A 19,386-nucleotide genomic window follows, 5' to 3' on the forward strand; every position below is an offset into this window, starting at 1 on the left:
AAAATCCTGTTCTGCATACTGCTGCCACCCCCTCCCATCTTTTGCATTCCCCCTTTTTCCTCCAAATGTGAGCTCCCAGAATCTTCACTTAGGCGAACATGCCACACCCATCCTCCCTCTTTCCCTTTTCCTGGCCCCCGCAGGGTTTTGCCTTGTTCTGGAATCACTTCTTTTCGCCCTGCAGCACCCAGCTCAAGCCCCTGTGCCTTCCATTCCCCCATGATACATATGGAACCCTTTGCTAATACACTGGCTTTTGTACACCACAGACACTAAACTCCATACCAGAGAATTCAGCATTTCAGTACATGCAGCCTTCAATTTTATTCATTCTACAAAATGGTTCAACAAAAATGTACCAGGTATGGTTTGGTATTCTAGGTACTGAATAAACAATGGTGAAGGTGGCCTTGGACTGTCCCACATATCATCCACACTTGTTTCACCTTTAGTTCTATTATAAGCTCTTGAAGGAGCTGTGCCTCTCCCAGCAGTCTTGAGTATGTGAATAAATACCTGCAGGTTAGAAAGATTAAATAATCCACCCTCTGGTCATTAACATTAATAGTAAAAGCAACCAAATTCAGCTGCTGCTTTTCAACTCATCCACAAAAAAATTATGATTTGTAACAGGTTTAGTGACACTTTGACATGTTATCTTGTGAAGAAGCCAAGCATTATGGCTTGAGCTCTAATCCAACCCATAGGACACACAGATTTTTTTTTAATTAGGTAATCATTTATTATTTAGACTGTGATCATCAGGCCTACACTGAACAGGAAGCTCTTTGGGCTGAAAATGGTGTGGGCTGAAAGTCTCCTTCGTGCTTGTGCAACTGGAAGAGAGGTGTTTTAGTCTATGTTAGTGCAACTCTGCACCTGGGTTTCTTAGAACAGTTCTAGTTTTGCATGTCTTACTTCCTCCCTGGATCCTGATATTTGGTATTAAAGAATATAATGCAAGTGATACAGTTAAACACTTAAACCTCCCTCCGCCTTTGAGAATAGGCATAATAAGTCATCTGGTTACCAAGTGCTTGCTTTGGAATTTTCATTGATAAATTGATCCTCATGTTGACTGAGAATTCTGAGGAAGTCTTGGTATCTGGTAAACATAAAAAATTCCTTAGCTGCTGAAGCTTTGTTACAGGATATAAAACCATTCCTAGTGTGCTAAGGACCAAGAGAAGTACATACCAAGTTGTAGAAAATCCCCCCCTAAACAGCTCCCAAAATGCAACAGATTGTTACTAGAGATTGATACACATTATTGGCTTCTGGGGTCTAAATCCCTAGAACAGAGAACTTCCTTGTAAGGTCAGGGAAATTGCTTTCCATTCACCCTGACCTGCAGGAGGAACCATGCCAGAGCAGCCACTGAAAACCGAGTAAGATGAGAGGCTAAACCAAAAAGATGAGGATATTACTTTTTTTTTTTCATGTCATTCATATTTCCCACGCAGCTGCTGCCTTCCTTTGAGATTGGTGCATGGACTGAAGACGACGTGGTAAGCTGCTTCTGTTAATGCCTCAGTGCACCTGGGCAGGTATCTCACATTTTTGTCCACAAGTTAAAAAATGCAACTAGAGGGAATTGGGCCATAGGAAAATCTAACTATCAGAAGCCGACAAATTTCATTTTTCCCTGTTTTTGATACAATAATAATGGAAAGTGAGGCCTCCCTAGACAAGCTACTGTCTCCTCAAATCTTCTAAATCTTCACCTTCCCATTGGTCATGAAACTACTCCAGAATATAATAATAAGTACCAATAATAAAATTAAAGCAGTGACCCAGGAAACCAAATGAACATTCTTGGAAAAACTTTGACTGTAAACCTTCCTAAGATGCCAGGTATGGACTTGAGCCATGGTGGAGAAGGATCTAGTAAAGGCAGTGCTGGGCTGGGATTTCCCCTGCACTGGGTTTCCTTCCCGCCTTAGGCCTGCTCAAAAGTGACAGCTTCATATTTGCCATCCTTGCTCTGGCCTTCCCCAGGAGGAATGGACACAGTGCTCTCAGACATCCTCTGCAGCCATAGCCAGAGGAGCTCCAGGATGAGAGGATGCTGAGAGGATGCGGGCAGAATATTTAAGTCCAAAGGAAGTCTTCCGCACCACGCTCCAGGTAGAAACCCTGAGGAACAATCCTACTTATCTCCATATCTGTTTCCTTAGTGACAAAACAGGTATGAGAATTCCTGATCGGAGCCCTCAGGGACTTAGGCCTGTCCAGGTCTGTTTTACAAGCTAGAGGGCATCATTAAATGAAGAAAAATATAAAGATAGAGCATAGTCTTCACAGGCTGGACCCCATCTCAGGGAATAGACCCAGTGCCTCCAAGAATACTCTCGATGCTAGATCCCTTTCAGAAGCTCCACTCACCTAGCCCAACCCGATTTGTGGGCCAGGGCATTTCCCTTTCTGCCCTTTGTATTCCTCTGAAGTAAAACTTTCAGCATTAGGTTGTCTCTGGCTCCTGCAAGGGGGGAAACTTGGCACCAGTTCTCAGGTTCTGAGCCCCAGTAACACTAACTCTCCTGCCAACCCTGCTTACCACGGAAAGAGGACTTAGGGTCTCCTTTATTCCCAAGCCTGCACATAATCTCTTTATCCCTAGCTGCAAACTTGGCCCCTCTGCTTTGAAAAGAAATTGTTTTTAAAGCACTTGGGTTACAACAGTTATTTTTAGTCTTTGCTCTGAGTTTGAGTGGTTTCTAGGCCATTTAAATAAAATTTCAGGGTCAAGGGTTTCCCAGAGAGTCAGAGGGACTGAACCTGGCCTTCTGTCTATGTGCCTTCACCCAGGTAATGTCAGAGGCCAGCGTGATCAGGCGCCAAGTGAGATAAAAGGATAAGGGTTCCCTGGTCTAGCCTCCTCACTCCACACAGGAAACTCCATGCTTTGACTTGTCCAGGGCCACGTGGCTGTGTCATGACCAGACAGGCCTAGGACAGAGGACTCATTCTGTGCATCTCTCTGTGCACTGCTGTGTGATCCCTGATACTCATACAACTCCTGAATATAGTGCCCCTGGGCAGTCCAGAGACCATGGGCACATTTGTGGAAAAATCATTTTAACCACCCTCTTGAAAACATTTTAACATTTCTCCCAAGGAAGTCCTTCCACTGCCCCACAAAGGGAGGGATCGCTCCAATTTAAAAGCTTGAGATTTTAAAATCAGAGAAACTCTCCCATCTTACCTTTGTGGCTGAGCCAGGAATTAGAGATATTTTCACCTGTTGAAAATGCTGTGTGTGAATTTTCCAAACCATGTATGTCCTCTCTTCACAGTATTTTTGGGTTCAGCAGCTGGTCAGAAAAGGCAAGTGGAATAAGTTACCTTTTTATTCATGGAGTTAACTTTGTCGGGGACATGACTTATTCTAACCTCTTCTTCCGTCTCCCCGCTTCCCCCAGGTGACTCTTCAGTGGAGATGAGTGGCTATGCAAGTTTGTTTAAGGAAAACAACATCACAGGCAAGCGACTGCTGTTGCTGGAGGAGGAAGACTTCAAAGACATGGGCATCGTCTCCAAAGGACACATCATTCATTTTAAGGTACTTTGCAAAGAAAAACATCCCATCCACAAGTATTTACTGAGCACCTGCTATGCATGCAGCAGGTGGTGTTAGCAGCTGGGGGTAGAAACAGTCAGTGCTGGAGTTACAGCTGAAATGCTTCTTGTTGTATCTGTCCATATTCAGCTGCTCCCCCTTTCCCCTCCCCCCCCCCCGATAATCCCACCACAGACACGTTAACCCATCACACATCAGGTGTGACCTGGGTGTACCCTCATATCACTCCTGTGCCCTCAGGAAGTTCCTAGTCTAGTGGGGAAGATGAACAGTTTTCATGCAATCATGATGCAATGACTTCTGAGCAATGCCACACAGGCGAGGTGGGTTGGGATGAGGGAGGCTTTTGTGAAGAAGTGATGAAGGAGTTGACAGCTGAAGACAAGTAGGTGTTCCCCAGGTGAAAGATAGGGCAGGACGTCTGGAGAGGCACACTGCCTGTGGCAAGGCCTGGGTGTGGGAGAAAGCTCAGTGTGCTTGAGGACCTGTGAGCCAAGCAGTATGGCACCACACCCGCACTAGCAGGAGGCCACTTAATCCATTTCATGCTGGGGAAGCCAAATATCCGTTAGGAGTCCCTCTGGGACTGGAACTTGTGCGTGGCCTGAGTGAACCTAAGCCAGAGAGGTAACCTGAAGTCATGGGAATGTGTGGTTGCTTTTGTAATCTTCATAATTGTCACCTGGAATAGACATCAACACATGTGTATTCTAATGCCCCACTGAACTCAGGAATTCCTAATGTTTCCCCCAAAACTTCAGTCCTGAATAATTTCAAACTAAACCTCTACTTTCATTTTTGTTTTTGTTGCTTTTTTGCCATTTAGGAATCAGGTTGGGTTTTGTGTGTTTGGTTTTGTGGTTTTTAGTTCATCAAATCTAATAGGAATTGCAGATACCTGTGAGCAATATTATTGATCAGAGGACAATTTCCAGAGAGATCTTAGCCAGGATAAAATCAAGTTTGCTTCCCAGAGCCCTCACTAGCAATGTGGGTAGGGGGAGGGGTATGCACGGGTTAGAAAGGGCAGAAATCAAATAAAAGAGGAAAAGTAGAAAAAAGGCAACTTCCCATCCAAATCCACACCTTCAGGGCTGGGGATGTGGCTCAAGCGGTAGTGCGCTCTCCTGGCATGCGTGCGGCCTGGGTTCGATCCTCAGCACCACATACAAACAAAGATGTTGTGTCCGCCGAAAACTAAAAAATAAATAAATAATAAAATTCTCTCTCTCTTTCTTTCTCTTTCTCTTTCTCTCTCTCTCTCTCTCTCTCTCTCTCTCTCTCTCTCTCCCCCCCCTCTTCCACTTTCACTCTTTAAAAAAAAACAATCCACACCTTCACAATTTGTGAACATGCCAGCTAACTTCCCTTTATCCTGAAGCCACTCATATTGGCTTTTCTAGAGAAATCACCACAAAGTCCAAAGAAAACCCACTCACTCCATCTCATAGACCCAGATCCACATAAGAAACATCTTACAGTCTCTTGGCACACTTCAGACAATGGCTTGGCACAAAACCACCAGAGACCATCTATAAGGCAGAAAGCAAGAACTTTCTGACATTTCCCTCCTACAAGATGGGCAAGAAAGCTCATGCATCAACATACATCTCAAAGGCTAGCAAAGAACTTAATCTTGGCCTCTGGGTATGCCAAGTTCATCCTGAAAAGCTATGCTGGCTTAGATGTTTACAGTAGGAAAAATTAATTTCAATAATATACAGAGAAGTTCCAGAGTTCCAAAAGAGAAATTTTATAAACCCTGTCCTATGTAGCAAATGCCAAATAAGATGTTCCTACCTCCCCTTCCCTTCTGCTGTCTTTTAAAAAGAACCAGTATTCCTTAAGTACTAGTTAGAGGGGAAAGGAATGGTAAGCCGTGATACCTCAACAAACCGCAAGTGATTTAAATATTCCCAGACTTGGCTGAGAACAACCAAAGTGGCCCATTCATGCTGCTTGTTAGCATCGAGACAAGTAATGTTCAAATTTACTGTTTATTGCTCAACAAATTCAGTGAATGCCTACTAATTGCAAGACTTGGCCTGTGAAGAGTCAGAGAATCATCCTGCCCTTAAGGAATTTATATGCCTGAAGAGAGATAAAACATGCACAAGCAACTTCTTATGAGCAGTTGGAAGAAGAGAGGCAATTCATTACTGGGGAGGAGCAGAAAGGGGAGAGGAAAGGGGAAACGTCACAGAATGGGGGCTTTGAGCTGGATCTTGGAGGAAGAACAGAATTTGGAATATAGACAGAAGTGGGAAAAGGAAGAGAGGAGGCAGGGAAGAGAGGCAGGGAAGAGACGGAGAGGAGCAGAGCAGATTGGTTGTGTTAGAAGGGGCAGCGGGCAGCTCTTTCTGGTGGGAGCCTGGGCGGGGACTAGAACTCATCATGGCCAAAGTATAAGGCAGGTCAGGCCAGGTCCTGGCCTGCTTCCAACTTTGGGCCAGAGGTCTGGAATTTGACCAGAGCTGGAGAGAATGGATGTGTTTAAACTTCACTTCTGGATGTCTTAAAGTGGATTAGAAAAGAGAGGCTGGATTTTGAAAAATACTGAGGAGGTTATAATCTAGAGAGAAACAGGTCAGATAGCAGGCTGTGAACAGGGGCAGAGAATGGGGCACGGGGAAGAGAGCTGTTCACAGGCTCTTGGAGGAGACCAGTGAAATCCAGATCCTGCTGCAGGTGGATGAGCCTTGAAACCTGATGCTCAGTGAAGGAAGCCAGGACGAAAGGTCACATTTGTATTCCATTTATGTGAAGTATCTGGGCTGTGTGCATCCATACAGACAGAAAACAGAGAAATGGCTGCCAGGGGCTGGAAGTGAGGGGGGAATGGGCAGTGGGTGCAGAGTCCCCTTGGGGTGATGGAAATGTGTTGGAATGTGTTTTAGAGAGAGTGGTTGCACAACACCATGAAGGTACAAATGCCACTCGGGGGCACATTTTTAAATGGCTAAATTTATGGTACATGAATTTTACCACCATTAAAAATTACTAATAGGGGCTGGGGTTGTGGCTCAGTGGCAGAGCGCTTGCCTTTCACATGTGAGGCACCGGGTTCGATCTTCAGCACCACATAAAAATAAATAAACAAGGGCCAGGGTTGTGGCTCAGTGGTACAGCGCTTGCCTAGCATGTGTGAGGCACTGGGTTCGATCCCCAGCACCACATAAAAATAAAATAAAGGTATAAAAAAAAGAATTCCATTAATAAATGAATAAATAAATAAAATACATTGTGTCCATGTATAATATATATATATATATATATATATATATATATATATATATATATATATATATTTAAATACTAAAAGAAAGAAGGAAAGCACAGCTACACTTAACACCCCTGATCTAGACTGGACCCCTTCCATCTGGGCAGCTGTCTGTCTGATTGACCAGGGACCTGCATAAAGGCCACAGGTAGCAAGGAGGGTCAAAGGAGCCTGGGCAGGAGAGAGAAGAAGGGGTGTGTGTCTGGGAAGTGGGGAATGGGGGAGAATGGTGTTACAGAGGCCACTGTTGAAATAGCTGCGAGATAGAAACAGTGACCAAAAGGGTCTAATCGTGCTGCAGAGATGCCACCAAACATGCAGGGAGAAAATGCCTTCATGGGAAGCAGCACATGGGGTGGGGTAAGAGCAGTGTCCTCCCCAGGACCCAGAGGGTCTCCCTGGGTGGTCAGCTCTGTCTCAGGACCTAGGTGAGTCTGCCCATGCATATAAAAACAGTACACAGGGGTGATTCTCCACAGTCAGGAATGCAAGGCCACCTCACCACCACAGCTGGGCTGCATTAGAATGGCTCCTGGTGGGGGCCTTGGCCAACAGATGGCGCTCCATTAAACCCATCTGGAGCGTGGGTATTTCTGACACACTTCTGTGAGAGGCAAAAAGAAGGGACAAGGTCGTGGAAACTTGTTCCAAGGTGAGCTACCATACTTTTAGGGCAGTTAGAATGAATAATGCTTCAAGCTGGGCCTTTGGGGACGCGGCCCTGTGAGCATCTCCAGGCTAGATGAGCCCTCCTGATACTTGTCAGGAACATCTATTGTATGCACATGGATGCACACGCGCACATGCATACACACAAGTATACACAGCCTGGTGGTGAGATCGTGACCTTCATTTTCTGCTCTTTCACTAAGGAAGGCACAATCCTCACTGTATACCTTCTTGAAGAGTCTCTCTGCCCAAGGGGAGGTGATGAAACTAGAAACTGGAGCAGTATATCCTCTCTCCTTTTTTACTATTGGCCCTCCCTCTAAGCCTGTCTGGGACTCCCTTCTCCCCTGAGCGTGCAAGTCTTGATGTGGAGGAGCCAGGTGTAAGGAAGAAGATTGAACACCCAGTAAATGTTCATTACATTGTCAAGTGTCAGCAATTTCATTTTGCTTTAGGACAAAAAAATGCATCCAGTTTTTCTCAGATTGGTACTTCTTTTTCCCCTACATGATCAGTTTACAGAAAAAGTATGTATTTTCTAATGAGTGTCAAAAACTCATACTCTAAACTAGCCTACTATCTTTTAAGATTTCTTTGTGTTTCACCAGGGGTGTGCTGGACCCCTGCACGGAGGAAAGTCCTTGCAACCAAACCCTGTAGTGAGGCTGCAGCCTTTGTGAATGCCTCTGGTGTTCTATTCCTGTACTTTTTGGTTTTCCCTACAGTTACGCAGAATGATAACTGCACTTTATACACTAGGACACTAATTTGTCACACAATACCAGGGGTTGAAGAATGGTTTTTATTTAATGTGTAGTCTAAAGTTTGACATCTTTAAAGTCTTTCTGTTCCTTTAAATAATTATAACTGCCTACCCTACGTTGGACAATCAGATATGTGCTCCATAAATGATAGATATTTACATCCCCAAGATATTTTATGAACTATAAAATAAAGGATGCTTTTATATGGGACCAATAATTTAATCCTCTCTTGGTGTTATTCAGCCATTAATGAAATCATGTATTTTTTTTTATAGTCGGCCATTGAGAAACTAACACATGATTATCTGAACTTTTTTCACTTCCCACCACTAATTAAGGTAAGTTTTTTTTTTCTTACTGAAAATGTGCAACTTTTATTGACATATGCACCTGCCACATCCACACCTAAATTTGCCAATGTCGGAAACTGATGTTTGAAGTTAAATGTAATCATATCTGTCCAACAAAAGGCCCTTTGAAGACTAGGATGTGTGCATATATGGTTTATTCTATGCCAGTTAAAATATTAACAAAACATTCATGATAAGAACAACACATCTCACCTGAGTGGCTAGAAGATGGAAGTGCCAGTATTATAGGTGACATTGGCCTCCCACCTGCTCTGGAGACCTTCCTGCGACTGGTCAATCACTAAAGGAATTCACACACTAGAACTCTGGGTTGTCACTGCATTAAGGGAGGAGTTATTGTTTGAGTGACATATTCATACAGCAGTCCCCCTAATCTACAGGGAATACATTCCAATATTCCCTGTGGATGCCTGAACCTGAAGTTAGTATCAAACTCTATATCTACTATTTTCCCCTATACATACTTACCTATTATAAAATAAATTAGGCATCGTTGGAAATAACAGCAATAACCAAGAATGAAATAGAACAATTATAACAATATGCTCGAATAAAAGATATTTAAACTTATGAATTTTTAATTTTTGAAATTTTCTATCTAATAACTTTGGACCACAGTTGACTGCAGGAAAACAAAACCTAGGATAAGGAGTATCCTTATCCTCTACCAGTTAAAATATTAACAAAACATTAAGTACTATTGTACTTAACATATTATTCTAAACATAATCTAAGCATATGGCATACTTTGTTATAAAGTCAGCAAAAACTTTGAATTAATACACAGACCTCTACTCATTCAGCAACTACCATGGTTCTCCATATGCAAGTTCTTGGGTCCTCCATCCATATATACTCTAGGAACTGCAAAATTCCTCTTTGGGAATAACTTGTGCACTTCTTGGGTGTCTTGAAACTCTCAAGTTGAAATCTCACAATGCACCTCCACAAAGTGTATTTTAGGATGAAATTGCAAGATATATTGTGAAAAAGATGGTGACATTCAATCTGAAGTGTGTAGATAAGTCACTTGGCAAAGTTCCCAAAAGCCTGTCATTTCTCTTGCTTTGAGCGATTGTAACTTGTAACTTGTAGCTTAATCCAAAATGACCAAAATAGATGTTTTTCTAGTATATTAGAATGAAAAAAAAAACTAGCAATAAGAAGTCATCTGCTTTATATAAGAAGTCAAAGTTTAAAAGCTACACAGAATAAATGGGACTTGGTTTTCTGTTTTAGGACTCAGGAGGTGAACCTGAAGAAAATGAGGAAAAAATAGTGAACCTTGAACTTGTTTTTGGTTTTCACTTGAAACCAGGAACTGGCCCACAGGTAAATCATATTTCAGATCTTTTGGGTGAATTTCAATCTAATTTACTCCTTTGCTGTCCTGTAACTCCCACCGCCAGCCACCTGGTAACTTGATTCTGAGTAACTTATAGACTTTATAAAATAGAATTGAACTGACAGACTGCTGGCAGCCTCTGTAATCCAATCCAGGAGGCTTATTTTCTCAGTCAGTGAAGAATCCTACAAGAGGCCACCAAACTCTCAAGGTGACTCTCAGCAAAGTATGGAAGGGAAGGGAAGGTGGTGGATACCAAAGTGATATTCATTCTGCTCAGTATCACGGCTTCCTGATCTCTGAGTCTTGAGGGAAATCAGCTCTATAATACTGAGAGTAAAACAACACTGAGGATATAATTCTAGATAATAGAGAGACCCAAACTATCAGCTCCAAAAAGGGTGGTGGGACATTAGGTTAACACTCATTCAATCAGGTTTTTTGCTTTATGTCATTTTTTAGAATCTGGAAAAAAACTGATTTGTCTAGGTAGCGTGTGAATTAGAATTTCAGTAGTTTTGTGTTATTTCAGATGACCAGAAAAGCGAATAATCCAGATAACTTCTATTACTTGAACTCTTATCATGTACCAAACATACAGAACTGAAGCATAAATGCTACTTCCCCCCACTTTGCAAATGTGGAAACTGAGGCCCTGAGAGGTTAAATGACTTGCCCAAGGAGTACGTGGACATCATTTGCAGAATGAGGACTCAAACTCAGGCCTCTGTCACCAGAACCCAAGCTCTTAGCCACTGCATGGCTTGTTCTTTTCCCTTAAGGAGCCAAGGGAAGTCTCAATGCAAGTCTTCATACCTGTAACCATTTGCCATGGGAGGGCTGGCCCTGGCCCAGTGGCCCAGAGGGTATTTGTCAATAAAGCCACACCAGTCCAGGAACTGATTCTTGGGAGAGACTGGAAGTTATTGTAAGGGTTGTGTTTCACCTGGGCCTTCAAACGCTGTCCTTTCTAGACACCTGACAGGGAGTGTCCTTCCTACACCACTGCAGGGGTACCGATGCTTCTGGCCATACTCTTGGTGGAAGGAGAGCCACTCTGAATCCAAGTTTCTTGTATATGAATAATTTTCTCTTCCCTCTGTGAACAGGTCACTGTCTATTCATTCTTATAGTTAAAAGCAGATAAGTCTGAAAGGGGACCAGAGAGCAAAAGTCCCTCTTTCTCCAACAACAGTAAACAGCCCTTCTATCCTGAAATTATGTAGCTGCACCCCCAAGTCCATCTGATGGTAGACAGAGTGCAGATTTCAATTTGCGTCTGTTGATATCCTCAAGTCCGTAACACTTAAAATCTGTGAATTCTCTTTGTTTAAGCCTTTTTATGGCTTGTATACAGTCAAAAAGGAGAAAAATTTCCTTGAAAGAGATGTGTCAAAAGAGATCTCAAATAAGAAAGTATTTTCAGTTAATGAAGAAATGACTTCCTAACATGGTAAACTAAAAAATACATTTTTAGTAAAAATCAGAAGCTATAGGTGATATTTGAGACCAGTACAATGGTCTATGTTTGATCATTATCCTATAGGCTTCTTGAGTCATGGATGATCCACAAGCCTAAAGTTACACAACTTTCCATGTTCTGTGGTTCCTGGGTCACCCATCCAGAGTAATAATTTCACTCATTCATGCAGCAGACATTTACTAAGGACAACTCTGTGCCTGACTCAGAATACTACATGCTCAGAATACAAAGTCAAGAAGTATAGTCCCCGCTTGCAAAAAGCGCACAGCTTGCTGGGAGAAGCAGGCAAGATCAATGAATAGTTATAGTGCAAAAGGATGAGGCTTTCCAGTGCCACTCGATGAGCATGAAGAGGATGAACATCTAGTACAGATGGGAGAAGAGTCAGGGGGGGTCTTAAGGTCCTCCTTACAGAAGTGGTACTTAAACTAGCTGGACACTGTGGGGCACGCCTGTAATCCCAGGGCTTGGGAACCTGAGGCAGAAGGATCAGAAGTTCAAAGTCAGCCTCAGCAACTTAGTGTGGCCCTAAGAAACTGAGCAATACCCTGTCTCTACATAAAATATAAAAAGTGCTGGGGATGTGGTTGAGTGCCCCTGGGTTCAATCACCTGCACCAAAAAAAAAAAAAAAAGTAGATGCTTCAACTAAAATGTGAAAACCATTAAGATTTGCTAGTTAGGGAGTGGGTGTTGAAAGCAAAGGAACAGTGTGTGCAGGCATTCAGACAGTGAAGCCAAGGAAATGTGGGGAACTCTTCTTAGGCTCCTTTCCATGGGACCTCACAACTCACCTCCCTCTGGGGAGACTTGGCAGGGAGCAGGGGAATAGTGTAATAGGAGTTTAGGCTGGAGAGGGGGACTGGTGAGCTAAGCTAAAGGAGTTTGAAGTGTTTAAACAGAGTAGACAGGATCCAATTTTTATCTTTTAAAGATCTCTCGGAAACACAGAGGAGGATGAACTGGGAAGGACCAGGCCAGAGTGAGAAAGATCCATGAGTAGTCAGTGCAGAAAAGCAACTGGAATGTGATAAGCAACGGAGGCTATGGCAGTGTCATGGAAGTGCTGTGTATCCCAGGGTGCACAGGGATGGAACTGATGAGACTTGGCACTAGGTGGAGATGGTGTGAGAGGGAGGAGCCAGGATGATACCAAAGGTGTCTAGTGTGGGCAACTGGATAGATGGTGTTATAACACAACAGATCAAAAGTAAACTAGCTGAGGGCTGGGGATTTAACTCAATTGTTAGAGTGCTTGCCTCCCATGCACAAAGCCATGGGTTCAATCCCCAGTTCCATACACACACACACACACACATACAAAAAGTAAACTAGCTGAGTTGGGGGTGTGGGTCAGTGATAGAACCCAGTGAGTACAAAAACCTGGTTCAGTCCCTAGCAGTGCAAAAAAAAAAAAAAAAAAAGAGGAAAAGAAAATTGCAATGCCAAGGTGATAAATGTATAAAGAAGTCATTGGCATGGGTGAGATCAATCCAGAAAAACTTTTTGGAAGGGATAAGTATTAAATCAAAGCTTGAAGAGGTTGATGGGCAATTGCAAAATAATTGCCTGAATATAATGTTTAAAGCTTATGCTTGGAGAACACTTTTTTATAAAGATCTGAAGTATTTTATAAATGAGTCCCTTTTGTCCCCTTAACATTTATGTGAGGTGCCCAAGGCACAGTATTGTCATTGCTTATTAGGAAAGAAGAAACAAGAGAAAGTGTGTGGCCAGCCTAGGGTGAGGTGAGGACAGAGCTGGGACCAGAAAGTATGACTTTGTTTTTATCTTTGTATTAAATACGTGCTAGTTCTCATACCTGACCGAAGATATTTAAGCCATCTAAAAAATGAAATGAAACAATCCTAGAATAGATCAACCACCCAATTATGCCAACCTGTGCCTTCGCATTATAAAATACTATCTTATAAATGTGCTTTGAATTGAAATTCTAACTCCCTATGTGAAAATCCTGTTTCTTTGACCTTTAAAGTTAGAATCCACCACCAAAAAAAAAAAAAAGAAGAAAAAAGACAAAGAAAAAAAAGAAGAAGATGAAGAAGAAAAAGTAAAAGACTTCCTCAAAACCTCAATTAACTGAGTAATGTACCCATCTCTCCAGAACAGATGGAGCCTCACATCTACCTCACTCTATTACTACTCGGATGAGCACTGAAAGTAGGCTGGAGCTTTGGATGTTCTTCCCAAACCTGAGTTTGCAGATCAGAGACATTTGCTTGATATCACCTTTTCTTTCACAAGTAAAATGAGAGGTGTGTTCTAATAGTAACCTTTGGGAATAATGCCTGACAGTGACCTTATCATCAAAAAAGTGACTACAAAAAAAAAATTAAAAAAAAAACAAAAAAGTGACTACATTTTCCCTTTGCCTCTGAGAAGGACTGGTAGCTAATACCCCTTAAAATTGGTTTGCTGTTTTAGCAACTTTAAGCCTATTAAGAGCAAACAGTGAAAGTATGATTATTATACACACAAACAAATAGATGCAGGGGAGAAATGCTTTCATTATAAGATCTGTCAACCTTTTCTTCTAAAAATTCAAACTAGATTATTTTTCTTAACTTCATTTGACAACCAAATGGATCATGGCACAAAACAAGGCTGATTCACAGAATCTTGAAAAGCCTTCGGCATTTGAGTGCCCTGTGCCCTCTCAGATATCAAGGGTCAGTGCAGTGACACCTAGTCCATGACCTTAGTCTTTACAGTTGTATCCCCTAGGGAACCAGGACCCAACCAGGCTCCAACAGCATACATGCTATCAGCATTCTCTTACAATCAAATGCCCTTTTTCACTTCTTTTTTTTTTTTTCTGAAACAACCTGACGGGAGGGCAAAAATACATGATTGAACAAAAACTTCACTAGCAACTTAAATTAATAAGTGAGGGGCTTGGGGACTAGCTCAATGGTAGCACACTTGCCTAGGATGGGTGAGATTCTGGGTTCCATCCCCAGCACTGCCAAAAAAAATTAATCAATAAATGAGAATGAGTTTTACTCAATTGATCTGTTTCTAGAGAGTAAAGTTATTTATTCATTTAAATAATATTGTATGTTGAGGCAGCCTAGAAGTTATGCAATCAGTCTGGCAGAAATAGGGTCATTTTCAGCCTGAATATCTCCCATGTGAGGGGCAGGAAATGCCTGTGATAATTATTATTACCTGAACTTCTGGTTGACACTGCGGTAAGCATTTTGCAAACATTCTTTCATCATTAGAGCTCAACCTGATGGGGAGCATCATTCCTGTATTAGCCTCCTCATGAGGAAAAACAGAGATGTGAAATTCCTCACCCAGTGTCCCCACCTGGTAAGGGAAAGATCCAGTTCCCAGGCTTAACCACTGTGTAATTATCACCTCTTTCTGGAAAGTCCCATCGCCCCCAAAGTAGGTACATTGGTAATCAATATTTTTTTTGTCAGTTAATAATACTGCATTACCACAATTTTTGTTTTGTGTGGAAAGCGCCTTGTGTTTTGTAATCTAAAGCCTTTGACTTGGCACAAAAGGAAAGCAGCTTTCTGAATTTCAGGCAGCTTTGTGCACTCCCCAGGGTAGCAACCACCCTTTTTTATTGAAATATTCAGCTGCATAGAGTTTATTATTATATCTCTTATCAGCTCGCCAGTCAGGAATATTGATTCTCAAATTGCCAAGGGATAAACTATCAAATCACCCAGCAGTTTTCTCACCAAGATCTTTTTGAGACTTTGTGTCATAAAAATTCAAAAGCAGAGGAAGGAACTATTCGGGAGACCTCCATTGCTGGTGAGTGCTGAACAGTCAGACCTAGGTGAGTCCTTATTTCCCTGTGTCCCCAGTGAGACAAAGGAAACCTCACACAGCCCAGTTCTTGTGAATCTGAACTGAACCCAGAGAAGAGGAGGGTGGAAGGAGACAGCACCCCGCGTCTCCCAACACTCTCCAACAGTGGGCCCTAAAATAGGGGTCTGCTGCTGACATCAAGCCATCTCTTCCAAATGGCTACCACTTCCAATTTCCTTTTTTGAGGTGTTCTGAGAGCTCAAGAGATCCAAGAAGAGAAAATGAGAGGAATGTTTTGAAGAGGTCGAAGCAGACTGAGGAAGCCCCTCAAAATGGACAGTTGTCTCAGGAGGACTTTCCCCTTTCTCCCTCTTTCTCTATCCAGACTCCTCATTGTTAGCACCTGGCCCCTTCCCCACCCACCCACCACCAGAAGAAATTCAATCAATAGTTCTGCTTCTCCAGTCGTTTCATCTATAGGTTAAAAATGCTGCATTTTACAAATGCTTCCCACTTGTATTGTGCTCTCAGGTCTTTATTAGATTGCTTGTAAAATGTTGCATTTAATAAACTTAATTGAATCTCCAGGCCCTTTCTCAGAGCACTATAAATATCAAAAACTGTCAAATAGAGCTTTTTTTCCTATTGTGTAATTTCTGTAAATGGATACATAAACATGAATAAAATAACAGGGCACAAAGAAAAGGATTTTGTAAGGAAGTATAAAGCCAATACCTTTTGTAAATTTCAGAACAGCTAAAAGCAGAGCTTTTCTTCACTTCGATATATGTTGTGTTTATTTAAAAAATCAGTGTAAGGAAGTTCATGTCTCATGATCAGCCATGCAGAGAGGCTGTGGACAGATGTACACAGACACATATCTTTGTGCCTAAGTATGTAAGCTTGCAGTGGTAGGGTTTGAGGCCAGCCTCAGCAACTTAGCGAGACCTTGTCCAAAATTTTAAAATAGGGCTGAGCTGTGGCTCAGTGGTAGAGTGCCTCTGGGTTCACTTTCCAATGCTGGAAAAAAAAAAAAGAAAGAAAACACAAGTTTTAGGGAAGAAGAAGCAAGGAGGTAGTAGTCAAAGAGTACAAAGCTTGGATTATACAAGATGGTTAAGTCTCCAGGGCCAGCTATACAGCACATCACCTATAGTTAAGGATACTGCATTGTATGCTTAAGATTTTGATGAGAAGACATATTAAGTGTTCTTATCCCAAAAATAAAAACAATGATAATAATAAGAGAACAGGAAAAACTTTTGGAGGTTAATGGCCTAGATTGTGGTGATGCTTTCACAAATGTTATCTCCACATTGATCAAGTTGCTTGCCTTAAATATGACCTGCTCTTTGTATGTCAATCATACCTCTGTGGAATGGTCTTTTGAAAAGAGAAATACAAGTTTTAATTGACAGCAAAGAAGCCAATGCAGCTCAGAATTTTACAATTGCATAACTCACCGCTGATTTCTAATTACAGTGTGGTGATGCACTCTGTCAGATGGGTTGGACAGCCACCTATAGCCCCAGAGTAGAGCTAGGCAAGATCTCAGCGCATGCCTGCAGATGGATTGACAGCCATGTGTACAGTTAGCATGCCAGGGAATGTCTAATGACTGGAGAAAATGGCCCTGATCTGTACATTTGCAGATTTCCATGGTGTAAATATTCCCATGGCTGATTTTAAATCTGATGTCATTGAACTTGAAGTTGGGAAAAACTATGTGCAAATCTGCTTGAGAGAATAGTGATGTAGCATAGATGAGAAAACATAGGCTTGAGTAAAAATACAAACCCATTATTGCTGGTTTCCAGCTATACTAAGTGTAGTTAACTCAAAGAGAACTCTGGTCTCCTATGGAGTCCATTGCTGGCTTAGGTCTCCTTGGGTCACTGTTGTCTCATATTATCACCTTGTTTGATACTGACCATATTGTAAAAATAATCAAAAACTGGGATTTGAGTTTGTGGAAAGTAAAACTAGAACTAATGGAGATAAAACAATTTAAATTTGTGGCTGACTTTTAAAAATGAGGAAAATGTCCTCATTGATAACTCCATGATGACAGGCACAGGTGTTGAAACTGAGAGAGGAGCTCTTTGCTTTTAGAAGTAGGTTTTCAAAGGCCTCTGAGGATCACCATAAGTTGTGCAGAGAAAACCTCTGTACTCATAGTGAATTGTGTTTTCTAAACCAAAAATTAGGTCTTGAGAACAATTGATTATAAAAGGGACAGATTAGAATTACAAGCACTATGTTGGGAAATCAAGGATATGTGACAACTATTTCAGTCCTGGACATCTGAATTGGAACTGAGAATAGCCCAGCTGGTAAGCAGTGCCTGCTACCTAGACCAGGGCTTTTTCAAAAACCATGTTTCTTGTTGTCACCCCTAGAGTAATGGAGGTGGGAAAAGAACTCAGTAGATAGAACAGCTGTTTTTACATTTTGAGGGTCCTGGGTAAAAGCTTATTTGCAGCATATTTCCCAGTATTTAAAAAGAAAAAAACATTAAACAGCACTTAGGTAAGCCAGGTCACCTTCTATAGTAGTTAAGAAACCCAGACGAAGACAAGTAGATTCTTTGTTATTCACAAATGAACAGCAAGACTTACTATTCTTGTTTTTGCAAGATGAATACCTAGTACCTTCCAATTTCAAATACAGTTTAAAAAAAAACAGCCCTTCCCAAAGATGTCAACTAACATCTGAACCATTTTTGATAGTCAAGTGTGTAATGTATCCTATGAAAGTATCTCACTTGATTTGTTTCACTTTATTTTAATATCATCCCTAAGCCCCTTTTGCATACATAACTCCAATAACAACCCCCCCAAAAGGCAACATAACAACCTTATCTCCACTGGTGTCTACTTGGCACCGATCTGCCCTGACCTTAGACACGAGCCATTGTTAAGGGTATAACGCATTTACATATTTTGCAATAAAACATCAGTTATTTGCATTACTGTGTCAAGTTTTATTTGATTCTTTCACCTAAAAATGACTCATTTTCCTTTCTTGTATTTTAAAAACCAACTACTCTAAGCTTGTTTGAGAATAATCAAAAATTGCCCATTTAGCTAGAAGTCATTTTCTTTTCAAAAGGCAAATGTTATTTAATCTTTCAGCTGTTCATTGTGCCATCATAAATACTTTCTTTTCAGCACAGTTGTGGGGACTGAAATGAGCCCACTAATTGCCTCCCATTTCGACTGACATGTGGTGGTTTAGTGGAAAGAGAACACAGCAGGGAGAAGGAAATAGGAGGCTGAGAAAATGAGAGCTAATTATTTTCACTGCCTCATGTCAGGCTCTGTGTCAGCCTTGTTTTTACAAACTGGAAGGTTTTAGCACTAAATAAAACAAACTGGCGTCATGTTTTTATATACTGGCAGTGTCATGGAAGCAGCTGCACATCTCAAAGACAATATAATGCCTGCGTTCGCATGGACACCATCTGACAGACACTGTGAGCCACGGCTAATGAGGATATCACAGTGGTGCCAAAGTGAAAGGTGCTGAATTATGTATGATCCTGCATCGGTGCAGCAATAGTCCTGTACATCATTATGAGACATTGTTTTGCTGAAGAGATTAAAACATTCTTAGTTCCAGACCCTGCAACCTACACGCGCTGAAAGAGGTTATTAATGGAATTTTTAGGGAGAGTTTCTTGTGGATTTCTTTGGGGTTGAAAAACAGATCTCATGGGACAAAGCTGTGGTGGGTCATGACACTGTATAGATAAAGAAGAGAAGCAAATTAACCATACTTGTATTATCTTCCTTTTAAAGGCAGCATAATAAAATATAGTGGAGCGGGGTGATACTTAATGATAAATAACCCAGGTGCTATCACGGGATGCTCCACTCTCCTGCCTTTAACACAGCGGGTTTCGGCAGCTGAGCTAGATAATAGCCACGCATGCAAAGGAGCCTTCCGGGGCCTCAATCTCAACATCTCACTGCTGTTAACACCAGCCTGACCAATATTTTTATCTTGCTTTTATTTCATCTGGCATTACTTTTTAACGTTTCGCAACAGTCAGTTGTCTGCTATGACTCTTGACTTTGTTTCCCCCTCTTGAATCTTGAAAA

General features: G+C 41.7%; 1 protein-coding gene across 1 annotated transcript in view; it reads left to right on the plus strand.

Annotated features, from left to right (window-relative positions):
• The window catches only part of MAP3K20 (mitogen-activated protein kinase kinase kinase 20), a 181,490-nt gene that overhangs the window by 142,333 nt on the left and 19,771 nt on the right, over positions 1-19,386 (plus strand). Inside the window, exons 11-15 of the mRNA XM_081260663.1 lie at positions 1,464-1,508; positions 3,297-3,327; positions 3,423-3,562; positions 8,569-8,631; positions 9,904-9,996. Coding sequence (XP_081116789.1) covers positions 1,464-1,508; positions 3,297-3,327; positions 3,423-3,562; positions 8,569-8,631; positions 9,904-9,996 — 372 coding nt within the window. The remainder of the gene's footprint in view (positions 1-1,463; positions 1,509-3,296; positions 3,328-3,422; positions 3,563-8,568; positions 8,632-9,903; positions 9,997-19,386) is intronic.

Source organism: Spermophilus citellus (genome assembly GCF_964194105.1).
Source record: "Spermophilus citellus genome assembly, chromosome: 11".
NCBI lineage: Eukaryota > Metazoa > Chordata > Mammalia > Rodentia > Sciuridae > Spermophilus > Spermophilus citellus.